General features: G+C 34.0%; 1 protein-coding gene across 1 annotated transcript in view; it reads right to left on the minus strand.

Annotated features, from left to right (window-relative positions):
• Positions 1–4871: 4871 nt before the first annotated feature.
• Positions 4872–14527, minus strand: part of LOC112906563 (paired box protein Pax-9-like) — a 62378-nt gene continuing 52722 nt past the window's right edge. Inside the window, exons 3-4 of the mRNA XM_025980893.1 lie at positions 9039–10132; positions 4872–5246 (exon numbers count right to left, since the gene is read on the minus strand). Of these exons, the coding sequence (XP_025836678.1) occupies positions 9382–10132 (751 nt within the window). The 3' untranslated portion in view covers positions 4872–5246; positions 9039–9381. The remainder of the gene's footprint in view (positions 5247–9038; positions 10133–14527) is intronic.

The following is a 14527-nucleotide window of genomic DNA, read 5'->3' on the forward strand; positions in this document are numbered from 1 at the left end:
TATTTGATTCGAAATTTGACAAAAAATTTGCAATTTCCGAATATTCCTTACAAACATTTGGATACGAAATTTTTCTAACTAATAATAAGACTAAGAACCATAATCCATTAGACTTNTAGCGGTTGCGGCGGTACCGGCCGGGAGGGCAGTTTGTATTGTCTAATGAAAAAAAAGCTGTGATTGTTGTATATAAAGACATTCTATAGTATATTTACTATCAGTATTGCACCCGTGCGAAGCATAGTGTACAAATAATACCATTAAACCATTTCGATCTTTAACCCCTATCTTGGTATGTTTGTGTGTTTGAAGAAATTTCACTTCAGTAGCGATTTAGTCAGTTTAATAGTTCGAGGCAGAGTCATGCCTTGTTGGGTTTTTCCTCTTATTGGCTTCTGGCTCGTATTTTTTTGTTGCATATCAGGTACTGGTGGTGGCATCAGAACAATTTTTGATTTTGTCACATAATTTAGAGTTAGTTACTTTTTGTCTTTCTTTTTGTTAACTTACGTTTTTAATTCATATTTTCTTCGTTGTGCCTGTAGTTGTAATCCGTTATTTCATTATTAATTATTTATTGTGGACTGAGGGCTGTGATAATAGGGGGAGGGGGGCGGTGTGTAGGAGGCTTCCACCCGGAACGCCAAAATCAAGAGACACTAAAGGATCCTGCAATATTGAAATCGATCTATCTAGTAGATTAATAGCTTAGATTAGAATTAAATTAGAAGTTTTTGGTTTCTGGAGATAGTAGAAGGGGGCGCTAAAAACTTTTTCTATACTCCTGTTGCTTTAAGACAGAATAAAACGAGATGATGGATAAAATAGACGTAAAACCAAAAAATTAAAAATGAACCCCATATGAATGCTTTGAATAAATAGGTACTATATTTTACACCTAAACAGGCAAACAGTACACTGACAACAAGAGTATATCCAGAGAGTGAAAATACCCTAATTTATTTTTAATATACACTGTAAACTCTTTACAACGTCTCTCGGTATTGTGTAAAACTTTCTATAACGTAGAAATTAGTTGAATTTGTAGGTTTACCCTAAAACCCATACATTAATGCTTTTGTTAAAGTAAAAGAAATGCGTTGTGTGCACGAAAAAATGTGTCACTCCACATAAGGAAAAAGCTCTCTTGGTAAAAAAAGTCCGTCCTTTGAGTTTCGTTATAAAGAGTTTACAGAAACGTAGAACTCGCCTTTTTTGAATTAGCGAAGGGTGATTATTTGAGTTGGAACAAAAAGGGTGGCAGATAAGAGTGAAGTATACAAAAATTATTAAAAAAAATCTTAAAGTATCTTGGTTTACATTTATTTCAAAAAGAAAATTACACAAAGTTGTATGCTTTCAAATGGAAAATAAATTCGCGACCTTGAATGTAATGTTTCCTTCATTTCAATGTCCAATATGTTTTTTAAATAGGAGCACATATTTTAGACGGGAAAAATTTTGGATTTGGTTGTTAAAACCATTAAAAGGTGTCATATACGACTGGCACAGTTAAATCTGAACCCATTACTGGGTCCACAAGCAATCTTTTAGTAATAAATTTCTTTTTATTCGCTAGTGTTTTTAACGAAATTTCCTTATGTTTCCCCGGAGATTCTTATAACAAAAAAAAAGACATTTAAACAATGAAAACATCATATAGCCTAAAAAGGAAGACCTTTTCTTTTCTTTAGCTAAGTTTACAAGTATGAAATTTTCAAAATAAAAGTCACCTTTAAGCAAGAAGAATTCATTTGGCACAAAAACAATTATATTATAAATAAAATAAAAATACGCTTTTCCTTAAGTTGGTTCTAAATTCCATTAGGCCTAGTGAAATTTCGCTAAGTCTAGCAACACTGGTCCAAAATCGAATGTGTTAGTGGGCATCCCTCTCACTCTTATTTACTACTTGTAGAGAGACAAAAAGCTGAGGTAGATTCGATTAGTCTGCCCTCTGGTGAATATATATATATACATTAAAATGCTTCGGTAGCAACCGGCAGTTTTAAAATTACCGTTTTGAAATATTGTGAGCAAATAGCGCTTACTGAATGCATATGTCAGTCTTTTTTTACAAAATGCCTCGACCAAAATTTACTAATATTATTTGACGAATACTATAAAAAACTTCGTTTCTACTGGGTGTCTCACGACACCATACAAGTGGTGTTATTGTTTCCTTTTTGATCGTTTGTACATAGGATAAATATTTACGCGCCGCCACTGATGCAGATACGTGAAACAACGGAAAAAGACCCTGCTCTTTCATGAAGACATAAATCTCTTTTTTGTCTTTCTTTTATTATATTTTCGTGTATTAGTAGTGAAAGTGATTCGTGTCTGGCAACGTTTTTGAAGTCTTAATTTATGACCTGCTAATTAATAGAACCAGACCTTAAATTTAATTTCATCTTTGAGTTACCGCGTTGTCTAAATATGCCTTTTAATTAATTTGTTAGAATTATGTAAACATGACGTGGTCATCAGTTACGCCAAATCATAACGGAACAACTATTTAAAGTAGCATTTTTAGTTGCCACTGCCCAGTTTTTAATTTTAGATTAAAACAAGTTTTATTTTTTCATGCCACACTCGATAACTCAAATAAAGATTTTTAATTGTCCTTTACGCCTTTATTGTGTTATTGTTATTAAAATGTAGTGTAAAGAAGCTATAAAAAGAAGCAGGGTCGTAGTCTAGTACAGCGATTCCCAATTTTCTTTTGCTGCAGAACCCTTTCCGACTTTTAGAGGAACCCCATCTCGACGAAAAGGTAAACTGATAATAGTTCTGTGCCTAAGACCTCTGATATCAAAACCTTTATTGCAAGTATATATTTAATGTACACATTTTAGTTTTTAACAGTGTTAAAATTTGATTTTAATTTGACAATTGAATCGAATATCCGCAGTGGTATCCAGACTAGTTCTGAATTTGTTTTTAGTGTAGGCGTAAGCTGAAAACCTCGTCTGTAAACCGAAACAGGAATCGTGATAACTTTGTCAACGACTGCAGTGTATTCATCTTTAATTCAACCCAAAAATTATTCAAATTTGAATCAGCTGATTCGAATTTTGTTTTAAAGAGGATGAATTCTTAATATCTATCAAGTTTTCATACTCCCACATGTGTTGTTAACATTGATGGTTTAGTCTAATTTGCGAATGGATTCTGTACTCACCATGGTGACTGTCCTGTAACTCCTGTGGAGAAATTTATTTAGAAGAGGAAAAAATTTTTTGTTCAACAGATTCAAACCAGAAGAAAATTTGCTTTTTATCGTTGGAAAAGGTATAATATTTGGCTCTTACAATAGATGTAGTTGTGGTTCTTCGCTATAAGGGCCTGCTGATTACGTTATATTTATCGAATATTTGAGCCATAAAGCCAAAAAGCCATTATCTAGTTCGACATGATTGACGTAAAAATTGGTTGCCCAACTTTTCCTCTCGAAAACCATCTCACTTCCCTGTATAGAAATAGTGATTGATGCTGACTTATCATATTTTCTCATCCTTTTTTAAAAGACCTTGACTGCAATACATCTGTTATTAATAACTTTTTTGATAACAATAGCTGCCTTTAAAAGTTGCGGTAAATATCTAAATAAATAAATGATTCAGTCTGCTTTATTATGTGATCAGACAGGGTCCATACGCATATACAAATGATAATAACTGATAAAACAAAATAACCCAGGAAATAGGAATGAACTTATGAACAATTGTATCCAATTCATTGTAACTTTACGTAAAATCGTAAGTTCGAATCATAAAAACAGCGGTCCTAGTCTCCATCATAAAATGAGCCGTTAGGGTTCGATCTTTCATTACTGATTCGGTCATCATGAAAAATATGCTGTTGTTATGATTAGATACAAAATGATTGCTGTTCGTAGAATTTTTTATACCTTTATTAAGACAAGAAACGTCGTATATCGCGGAAACTCTGCGCCCTTCCACGGAACACCAAGGTTTTAGGGAACACCATTTGGGAACTGTTAGTCCCGGGGAAATTTTGTGTATGTCCTAACTCGCACTGCGTACTTTAAGAGTAGAGTACTCCGCTAGTAAATGGAAATAACGAAAAATATGAATGTAGCAATTTCAGATAGCTTTAGTACAGTTGCCTTACTAAATAGTTTTAGTGAGACATCATTTGTAATAAATTATTAAAAGGTCTCATATTGATATTGCATCCAACTCGACACAAACAATGATTCATCAGGATCAAGAATTAACCCTTTTTAAGTATTACAGATGAAAACGAAATGTGTGCTGGGACATATAGTAGAAGTGAAACTTCAACGGACAAGTGGAAAAACGAATCGCAACAAAATTTTTACTTCAAGTTTTATGGGCAAATTGTTAATGTACTTGTTTTACTTCTACTATGTGTCCCAACACAAAATTCGCTTTCACAAGATTGCTGCAAATTATGATTTGGCTTTTATAGAGATATATGCAAATAGAGGCAATGATGCCCAGCCACGTGAAGAGCAGAGGTAAGAAAACAACAACAGAGCACAGGACACGCCGCCGGGACTCTAGCGGACTCCTCGCTCTTCGCCCGGCTAATACAGCCATTGCCCTCTCTACGCCACCGCTAGCCTTTCTCCCACTCCGCCGCTGTCGCCTCTCAACGATAAACCGTTTACCCCCTCCAAGCGGCCGTAACGCTTTTTCGAGACAGAAGTTTCAATTCAATAAATAAGTATCTATTAGAAATAACCGTTTTATGTAATAACAACTCTAAAGAAAAGGACAAAAGTGTTAACAAAATATTTTAGCAGATAATGCGAAATGTTTTATCCTGTCCTGATTACCCAGTTTGACTATGGTCCAGGAATAAAAAAAAAGTACTACTGCTGCTTTTTAACAAGTAATTTTATTATTCACCCTTACAAATCATTTTGTTACTGCTTAGTTCATAAATTCTTATTGAACCTACCTAATTGTTGTACTTCTTATATTATTCATAAGCGTTCATTATCTACTAAAATAAAATAAATATTGCTCGTTCATCTTAAGGCACTAAAATTTTAAATAGCACCATACAGTTACAATTTTAATGCTTATTTTTACACTATATTATAATTGTTTCCGATTTGAAGGCACAGGGATGTATATAACTATGTATGTTAGTATGTATATATGTAGAATGCATTGTAAATCTTCAAAATATAAACATATTATACTTATGTGTCTCGTATTATCAGGTGCTCGATAAATGAAGGGATTAAACTGAAAAAGATAAAAAGAATATATGTTACATAACAATCAACTGCCATGAATAGAGGTGAGATAATACAATGCCATGACTGAAGTATATTTTGCTATAAAGTTGTTTTTTCTGGTAAAAAAATCTAATTGCGAAAGTGATCTAAATTTTTGCAATGTATATAAAACATTTTCCGTCAAAAAAAAAAAGATTAGTATAAAACAAAACTGAAACACTGAACTACAATTTATTGCATTATAATTTCATTAAATGCATTTTATTATTTTTTTATGGCAGGATTAATAAAATTTATAGCGTTTTATTTTATGGCAATACTCAATTTTTGTGTAGCATTTATTAGTTTTTTGTACAAAAGAAATGTTCATCGTGGGTCAGTAGTTGTTTATAGAGATGGTATAATTATTTCGTACATTTATTTATTATTTTTTTCAATTAATAATAGAAAAAGAAAATCAGGTAGAAGTGTTAGTAGAGATAGAAACATCTTCACAGCATCATTAGGGGATGCCCATAAATTACGTAACGGAAATTGGGAGAACAGGGAAACAGGTTACGGTGCTGTTACGTGGGGGGAGCTAGGAGTCATGTTTGCGCTTCGAGATGATTTTACAATTGGAATGTTGGCAATAGTGACAATGCCAGAACAATTTTGTTAACCTATATAACCGAAGTTAATTTTGATTAAAAATGTAATTATTTATTGAAAAGAGAATTAATTAACATTGGAAATAAATCAGGTCAGGATGTCAGGCCGGTCCTGTTACACGGGAAGAGTTAAGGGTTGTTTTAAATTTTGAAAATTGATGAATTTTTTTTGGCGTCATTTATGGACAGCCCCTCGTAGAAACAGAGAGATAAAAAACTTATTCAAGATAGTACTGATTGCTATTCCTATTATAGCAAAACTTGCTGAATTAGAAAAGGTTTATTTGTATTTTTCATTTTCTTATATCTGCTCTAGATTTAAAGTTAATATTTTACTATTACCTACAAAGAGATGCGACTGTGAAGATTATTCTTCAGTTTATAAATAAAATCAATGTTAATTTCCGTAAAACTAAATTGGGAACATTTAACAATAATTTTTTCGCATTACTAAGGCTTCCTCAAGATGTTTACAATCAAAAGATTTTTTTATCTTTTCTGTTAATTTGATTGTAAAAAATACATTCTTATTATGTGAAACACTTGATTATCTTAATTCTGAAGATGAATTTTAAAATTATAAATTCTCACTCTGCAAATTAATAAATATAAGAACACCAATTTACTATTAAATAATCAATTAGATATAAATTCCTCACTATTACTCAATCTATTTGTCTTGAAAAAATATGAACCGATCTTACAAAAACAAGATATGTATCTACTACCGAAGAGCAAAACCCATCTCGATAAAAAAGTAAACTGATTAGAGTTTTATGTTTAACAATAAGACCGCTGGTACCTTATTGTGTACATACTGAACTGAAAAATTTTGTACTATTGTACGTATATGTTTAAAATGTACATTTTTACTAACAATAACATTAAAATTAGGTATAATGTTCGTCAATTGAATTCAAATATTCGGAACGGCATCCAATCAAATTCTGAATTTGTTTTTATTGTAGACGTAAAGAGAAAAGCTAATCTGTAAGTCGATTCAAACCGAAATAGGAACCGTGGTAACCTTCGCAATGACTGCAGAGTATTCGTCTTTAATTGTAAGTTCAATTCAAACGTCATTCAAATTTAAATCATTCTATTCGAATTTCTGCTTTAGGGAGGATGAAATCGACCAAATTCTCAGAAGCCAAATTAATTTTTTAAGTGAAACTTTTATTACATCGCCTCAAATTTTTTTGTCCATCTATCGCATGTCGCATTACAGCCAGCCGCGGAGTAGGGGTAAAACTGAAAGGCGCTCTGCAGAGCATCTAAGACCGATATGGCGACTCGCTTGAGCTAACCGTGCAGCATTTATATTCTCACTCATTCGTGCAAGTGCATGACAATTATATCTATAGACTGTGAAACTCAAAGCGAAGATGAAGTTATTGATAGAATAACTGAAGTTCGAAATGATTCAATGGTTTAAATAAATATTGTTGTTAGTTTTTAACATGCGTCTATTATCAGAATGATTGTATTTATTATGTATTCCGTACTCTCAGATTGAAATTAAAATTTATTGTTAGATATCTTGTCTACTATTGATTTCCCATTATCATTCCCATTTTCCAATTATTAAGATAAGATTAAGAACGTGATTTTAATTTTAATACCCTTAATGGAATAATTTTCCCAAAATTTACAGTTAAATGCCTACAATTCAAAAAGTTTCACTTGCATCGTTGTTTCATAAAACCACACAATTGTTTTTTATCGTTAGAGAAGAGATTATCTCTTTTTAAACTTAGTTGTGGTTATTCACTTTAAGAACCTGCCGATTACGTTGGTTTATTGAATGTATCGATCAAATAAACCATTTCCATTATCCATTTCTCGTCATGCAAAATAGTTCGACACGAAATGTGGTGATTTATGCTGATTTACCATATCTTTACGTGCTTTTTTAAAAAGCTTTGACTGAAACGCATCTGTTACTAATGACATTCAATAGCTATATTTAAAAATTGCGGCAAATGTCAAAATAAATAAATGAGTCACACTGCTTGGAATACGCGCATATAATAATGATAATAAATAACCGTACAAAACAACCGACAAAATAGGATGAACTAGGAATAATTGTGCCCAATTTATTATATCAACGTGAGAGGGCGTTCAAGTATTACGTAACGCAATTTGGGGGAGGGGGCCTCGTAAAACGTTACGATGCATTACAGGAGCGGGAGGGGGACGTTCTTACAACACGTTACGTAACATTGTTTCTTTTTTTAAATAAAGAATTAGGGAATTAAAACTTCCAAATTGGCAACCCGTTTCGTTTACGTTTTACGGGGAATCCCTCGATTGTATTGTACGTCATTTAATGTTTTTTTCGTTGTCAGCATTCGTTAGAGTTTATGCAGAAGCACATTGCTGTAATCGGTGTTATTAAAGTGAGTTCGTACTGTTCATACTGTAATGTCTTTAAAAGAGGGAGATATCATCAGCTATTCTTGCCTATAAAGGCTCTCATGCAGATTTGCCAACTGTGTCAAAAAAAATGTCAACGAAATTTGGAAAACGGCTAATGAAAAAATAAAAAATAAAGAAAAGTTTGCAGAACATATAAATCATGTTACATGATTTGCGCAACATAACTTTTGCGACTTTTAGGTAAAAATGGTCACTTGAGTGTTACGTAACGTTTAGAGAGGGGGAGGGGGTACAGAAAAACGTTACGGCGCGTTACAAGGGGGGAGGGAGGGTTAAAAGGCTTCAAAATTTGCGTTACTAGTACTTGAATGCTGCGTAAGATCGAAAGTCCGAATCTCATCATCTCTAGGTATCATTCTTTCACAAAAATAGCGATACTTGTCCCTTTCGTAAAATGAACCGTTAGGGTTTGACCTTTTATTACTGGTTTGGTCATGAAAAATATGCTATTGTTACAGTTAAATACAGAATGGTTGCTTTTCCCAGAATTTTGTATACTTTTATTAGGACAAAAACCACCGTATCTCGCGGATCTCCTGAGACCTTTCCGTTTCGCATTTTAATGTTATTATACTCCTCATAAAGCCTTAGTAATGCGAAGCAATAGTTAAATGTTGTTAAAATAATTTTATTGAAACTAACATTGCGTTTTATTGATAAAGTCAATTATAAATTTCCACTGGGTAAGCTTAAATGTGTCTATTTACCTCCGCACTCCTAATTATTCCAGGGGGTTTTGGGTGACCAGTAGCGATAACTACTTTAACAATTAAATAATAAATTTGGTGTTAACGTAGGGATTTACACATATGTTAAAATATAAGTATTTTTGCTTCATTCTGCGGGATACACTGTTTTTTGGCTTAATTTATGTTACGTGAACCCACTTTGATGCTCTTAAGTCACTTACCATCAACGTTTTTTTTTATTAAAAGTAAGATTCTATAGTTTTATAATTAAAGTCACTGTATTGTGCGCGTATCACAGAAGCACTTATGCGTTACGTCAAAAAGTCTATAACTTGCCGAATTCCACCGAACGCATTTTCACTCAAAAATGAGATCCGGGTGCATGGAGTGGTGGGTGACTCATTCCCGAATTCATCATGTACATCGTTTCCGTGTTACTCGATTGAAGGTACATGTAATAGTTATAATTTTGAGCGCTGTGGTCGGATCCTGTAGGAGAAGGTCCTGAAGGAAGAGCCATCGACGGCGATGATGGTGGAGGCTTAAATGCAGCCGCGTGGACTCCGGCCAAAATATCGGTTACACTGTGAGAGCTAGGCCACGAAACAGGACTCGGCCTTTGTGTTTGCGACCTTTGAACTTTCTGATTCGGATAATTGTATGACGAGTAGACGCTTTTGTAATAGGGGTGATAAGAGTGATGTGACAATGTCCCAATCTTGTTCCTAAGAATTCTGCTAATGGAACTCACGGACGGAACGTTGTATTTGTCGCAAACTGCTTCTGCTAGGAGCTTGTCTCGTATTTCCCAGGCAAAAATGCCTGGATCTTTTTGTTTTAATTCCTTGATAAAGGCTACCACCTTGGGGGTTGTAACGCGGGGTTTAGATCCACCGATGGCGCCAGGAAGAATTGACCCTGTTTCGTGGTATCGAGCGAGGATTTTTGAGACACATCCGTGAGACACCCGGAGTTGTCTGGATATATCGCACGGCCGGATACCCACCTGGGATAGTTCAACTATTCGAAGTCTGACAGCGTTTGGTAGTGGACGACCATTCACAAAAATACCACCNTAACGACATGTGGGACGTACTGTGACGGGTCCTTCTCTAAGAAGCGATCGCGTCGGTTAAAGAACATGAATGATGCAGCCGTCCATCTGCGTTTCTCATTCTAAATGGTTACGAAAATGAGACACGACACCGCGATCTTAAGAGAAAAACAAATGCAATGTGGCAGCAGAAACTAAAAGTGACGGATATATTGGCTTAAATCGCGACTTTAAACGACGGCAGACACTTGACTAATTCGTGGAAAATGTCTATACAAGTGGCTACTACTTTGCGAAATAAGTTGTATATGTACATTAGGGGTGTGCGAATAATATTCGAAATATTATTTGATTCGAAATTTGACAAAAAATTTGCAATTTCCGAATATTCCTTACAAACATTTGGATACGAAATTTTTCTTACTAATAATAAGACTAAGAACCATAATCCATTAGACTTCTGAAAGTGACCGTAAAAACTGTCTATTTTCTCAACCTCAAATTTTCTTTTAAATTATTAGTAATGATAAATGATGAAAGTATGCTGAAAACAAAATTTGAGAGATGAGCATATGTATGGCTTCTGAAATATGAGTAATTGAAGTTGTATTATGCGTGATGGATATCAGTGTTATTCGACGCAAAATCCAAATGTCATATCGAAAAATCGGTGTATTCAATAACTTTCTGATTGATATTAAGCATCCCCTACATTTCGGTTAAAGTAGGGAGAAATGACGGTATTAAAATCGAATAAATTCCATAAACGCAACACGAATGTATAATACAAATCTCTAGGCTGAATACATGAACAAAAATGCTTCCACATAGCAACTGAAATGAGAAAAAGTCGTAGGGAGTAATATCGGGACTATAGGGTGGATGCGGAATCGTTGGAATGCTCATTTTTGCCAAAAACATTTCCACAATGAACGAGGAATGGGCCGACGCGTTGTCGTGGTGTAAGGTCCAGTCGTTCTCAACGCACTCAGAAAAAGCGTGCCCGCATCCGCTTCAGGACGCTAACATAGATCTGTCTAGTCACTGTTTGGTCACCGGGAACATATTAACGATAAAGGATATCGAAAAAAATGATCAATATTGCCTTCAGTTGCGACTTGGACATCCTCAAGGCATCATGGTGGCATAAAGGCGCTCAAAAAAGCTGTAACCGTTGTGCTGAACGGATTAACTTCAAAGGATTATCAAGAGTGGAAGCAACATTGGAATCTTTGTGTAGAGTTAAACGGAGACTATTGTGAAGATCGACAATAACATTTTGTAGAAAACTTGATTTGTTTGTTTTTTATTAACAAATTCCCGAAACTTAATTGCCACACCTCGTAACCAACGAACTATAAAATTTGTTGAACATCCCCCTTTATAGGCAGCTGATGTATAATAAATTTATGAAATAACCTACTATTCCAAAATGATTTTACCGAAGTTTGACTTCTGTTTATTAAAACTATTACTTGTATGTTACCGGAAATGTATGAAATCTAGGAATTGTATACAATTCCGAGGCTATATATTTAGAAAAAGTAGTAAAAAATATTGTTTTAAAGATTTTTTAATATACATATATCCTAGGAAATGTATACATTTACAATAATTATTTACATTTCCTAGTACAACATCGGAACTTCATATAGTTCCTAAGAAATGTATACATTTCCCAGGATATGTATGTATTAAAAATTTTTGAAACAATATTTTATACATATCCTAAATAGCTTCGGAATTGTATACATTTCCTAGGAATTCTATACAATTCGTAGATTTCATATATTTCCGGTAACATATGCACCTACTACCATAACAGTCGAAACTGTGTTGCAGCGGAGAATAAGAAACTAACTGTAAAAACCAAAACTCATATGAAAATATTTTAAGAATTTAAAACGCGTTTCGGCACTCGAGGTGTGATCGTCAATTAAAGGCTCTAACTGATCATAAGAAGCTGAATGTTAACGAATTTTTAGAAAGTACTTTTCAATCAAGATTGAATTTTTTTTACTATATACTTTTTAACTGACTAGCACTTGACCAGTTTTATTGTTAAATTTGTTGGTATTATTTTATAAATTTGTTTTGGTTGTGAACGGGTGTGACCAGTACATAAATTAACGTTTTAGACAGTAATTAATCATGTAACAGTGATTCCGACGACATGAATAGTCGATGGGGTATCGCCGCTGGCAGACATCAAACGCATCAATGTTTTTAGAAAATTTTCTCGATCACAAGGCTTGAAATTGTTAGTGGTAAATTAGCCATTGATCCTGCATAAGAACAAACGCCGTCCTTTCACATGCCCTTGTTTATAGTTGTACGCTTTAATTGGATTGGCATGTCGGGCAGCGCGAACACTACAAGATCTACGTAACACTTTTAATTGAATTCTGGTTTAATTAACTATTAAATCATTCCGTGTATACAGTGTTTTTTCAGCAGGAAAACGTGAAATTGTAAATATTTACAAATACCTGGCGCGAAAGGTGAAAACATTGAAAAAATAAAAAAGCAAAAGTTTTAAGAAATACAAAAGCAAAACAAACGTTCCAGTTTCGATTGCAAAAAGCATCTTCAAAATATCAATTCCAAACCTAAAAAAATGATGAACTGCTCTAAAGGAGCAAAGGGAACTTTTAACAAGTAAACCAAATAGTAGAAAACTAACCAAATTTAACAACAAACATAATTAAAAACAATTAAATGCAAAGAGTAAACCTTGAATAAAATAAATGTTAGATTCGCCACATCATGCTTTTCTAAAGTATTGTTTATCTGTCAAAAATTTTCTTAAAAGAATTTAGGTACTTTTTTACGTGAAGTTTCACTAATCCTTTGTGTTCAAATAAGCCAGTAGGTACTGAATGAAAAACGAAAATCGTAAGTCACCTTTACTTCTTAGAAATAAGTTTAATATATTTGTATTGACGCTCAAGCTAATCTCAAGAATCAGAAGACGGATTTGCAAAGTTCCTTTTCGAAGAAAATTTAAGGCTAGATAGATGTATCACCCTACGACCTATGAGATGCGAAGTAATGCCTAATGATGGTATTCAGCAGGTATGCCTAAAATAAATCTATGTCGATCCGAAACGAATAATTTTCCCCTATTCTCTAGAAACGGATGTTTTTAATTATTGCCACTAAATATAGATAGAAAATTTTTCGGAACTTGCTATGCATTATATTGAGGGCACGTGGGGTGAAATATTTGGTCAAAATGTCAATTATGGCCATGTTTCTAGTCCCAGCTTCCGCTTGTTGGAATGTTTGCAGAAATTCCTTCGGAAATCTTAGTAGGTATATCTCATACTTAAATATCAAACAACAAAGGTGCAATGTTCTTAATGACACTGTTCTATCTAATTCACTATTACAAATAATATGAACTTCGGAATTTATGGTATATAATCCAAACTACTGTGATACTTTGAATATTTTCTATTGTAAAGAATCGAGGATTTTTTGTCGTAACAAAGTATAACAATGTATACCCACTGTACGAAGAAGTATTAAAATGAACAAACCATAACTGACGTCAAGTATTCCAAGTAAAAGGGAAAGTGGATCATTTTCAAGAAAAATTCTACAATTTTAGAACGAAAATAAAACGCAATAATCGAATGACAATTTGGAAGTAGTGTTTGTGTACGTACATCAAATTAATGGTCTTAGTATATTCTATGTCTAAAAGAGTGCAGCAAGATTGGTGGCACAGTTCATGCATGTGTAACTAAAACGTACGTCACGTGGATACATATACTTTTGTGAAATACTTCGGAGAAAATGTTCTAGTTCTTGCAGACGAACATTACGCAAGTATCGTGTGTAAATAGCCGTGAATGTTATCAAATGAAAGGTCGATGTATCTATGATAAATTGTGAAAATTTCTACTTCAATTATAACCAATACGAAACCTTCTTAATCTCATAAATTTTTTCGGTTCTTCGGTTGTCCTGTGTCCTGCTCTCCCGAAAGTCACCAAGATCTCTAAAACGTCCATCCTGGGATATAAGTGTATTCATTATCTCAAATACTACCGTCATATCTTCTCTTTAGACATGACAGTTCTGCCGTCTACTCTTTAGATATGGTAGTATTACCATTACTCTTGTGATATTCACTATCTCACATGGTACCAACTTTCGTTATCTCTCATGGTGGTATTTCCACGTGCCAATCATATTGGTACTGCCACTATACACAAACAGTTATCCTTTCTAAAACGCACTGTTAAAACAGCAGGTAAAAGTTGGTCTGTGTTCTGTCGGAGTTGCCTGCGACGCGCTGATGAGATCCAAAAAGATCGAAATAGCGATCCGCGTCTGGCAGTTTCGACAGAATACAGACCACTTCGAATTATTTTATTCGATTAAGCTAACGTGCCTATCACGTTGAGGTTGGCTACGCCGGGATTCGTTTTCAGCAAGTAGATAT

This window comes from Agrilus planipennis, unplaced genomic scaffold, assembly GCF_000699045.2.
Source record: "Agrilus planipennis isolate EAB-ADULT unplaced genomic scaffold, Apla_2.0 scaffold4, whole genome shotgun sequence".
Classification (NCBI taxonomy): Eukaryota; Metazoa; Arthropoda; class Insecta; order Coleoptera; family Buprestidae; genus Agrilus; species Agrilus planipennis.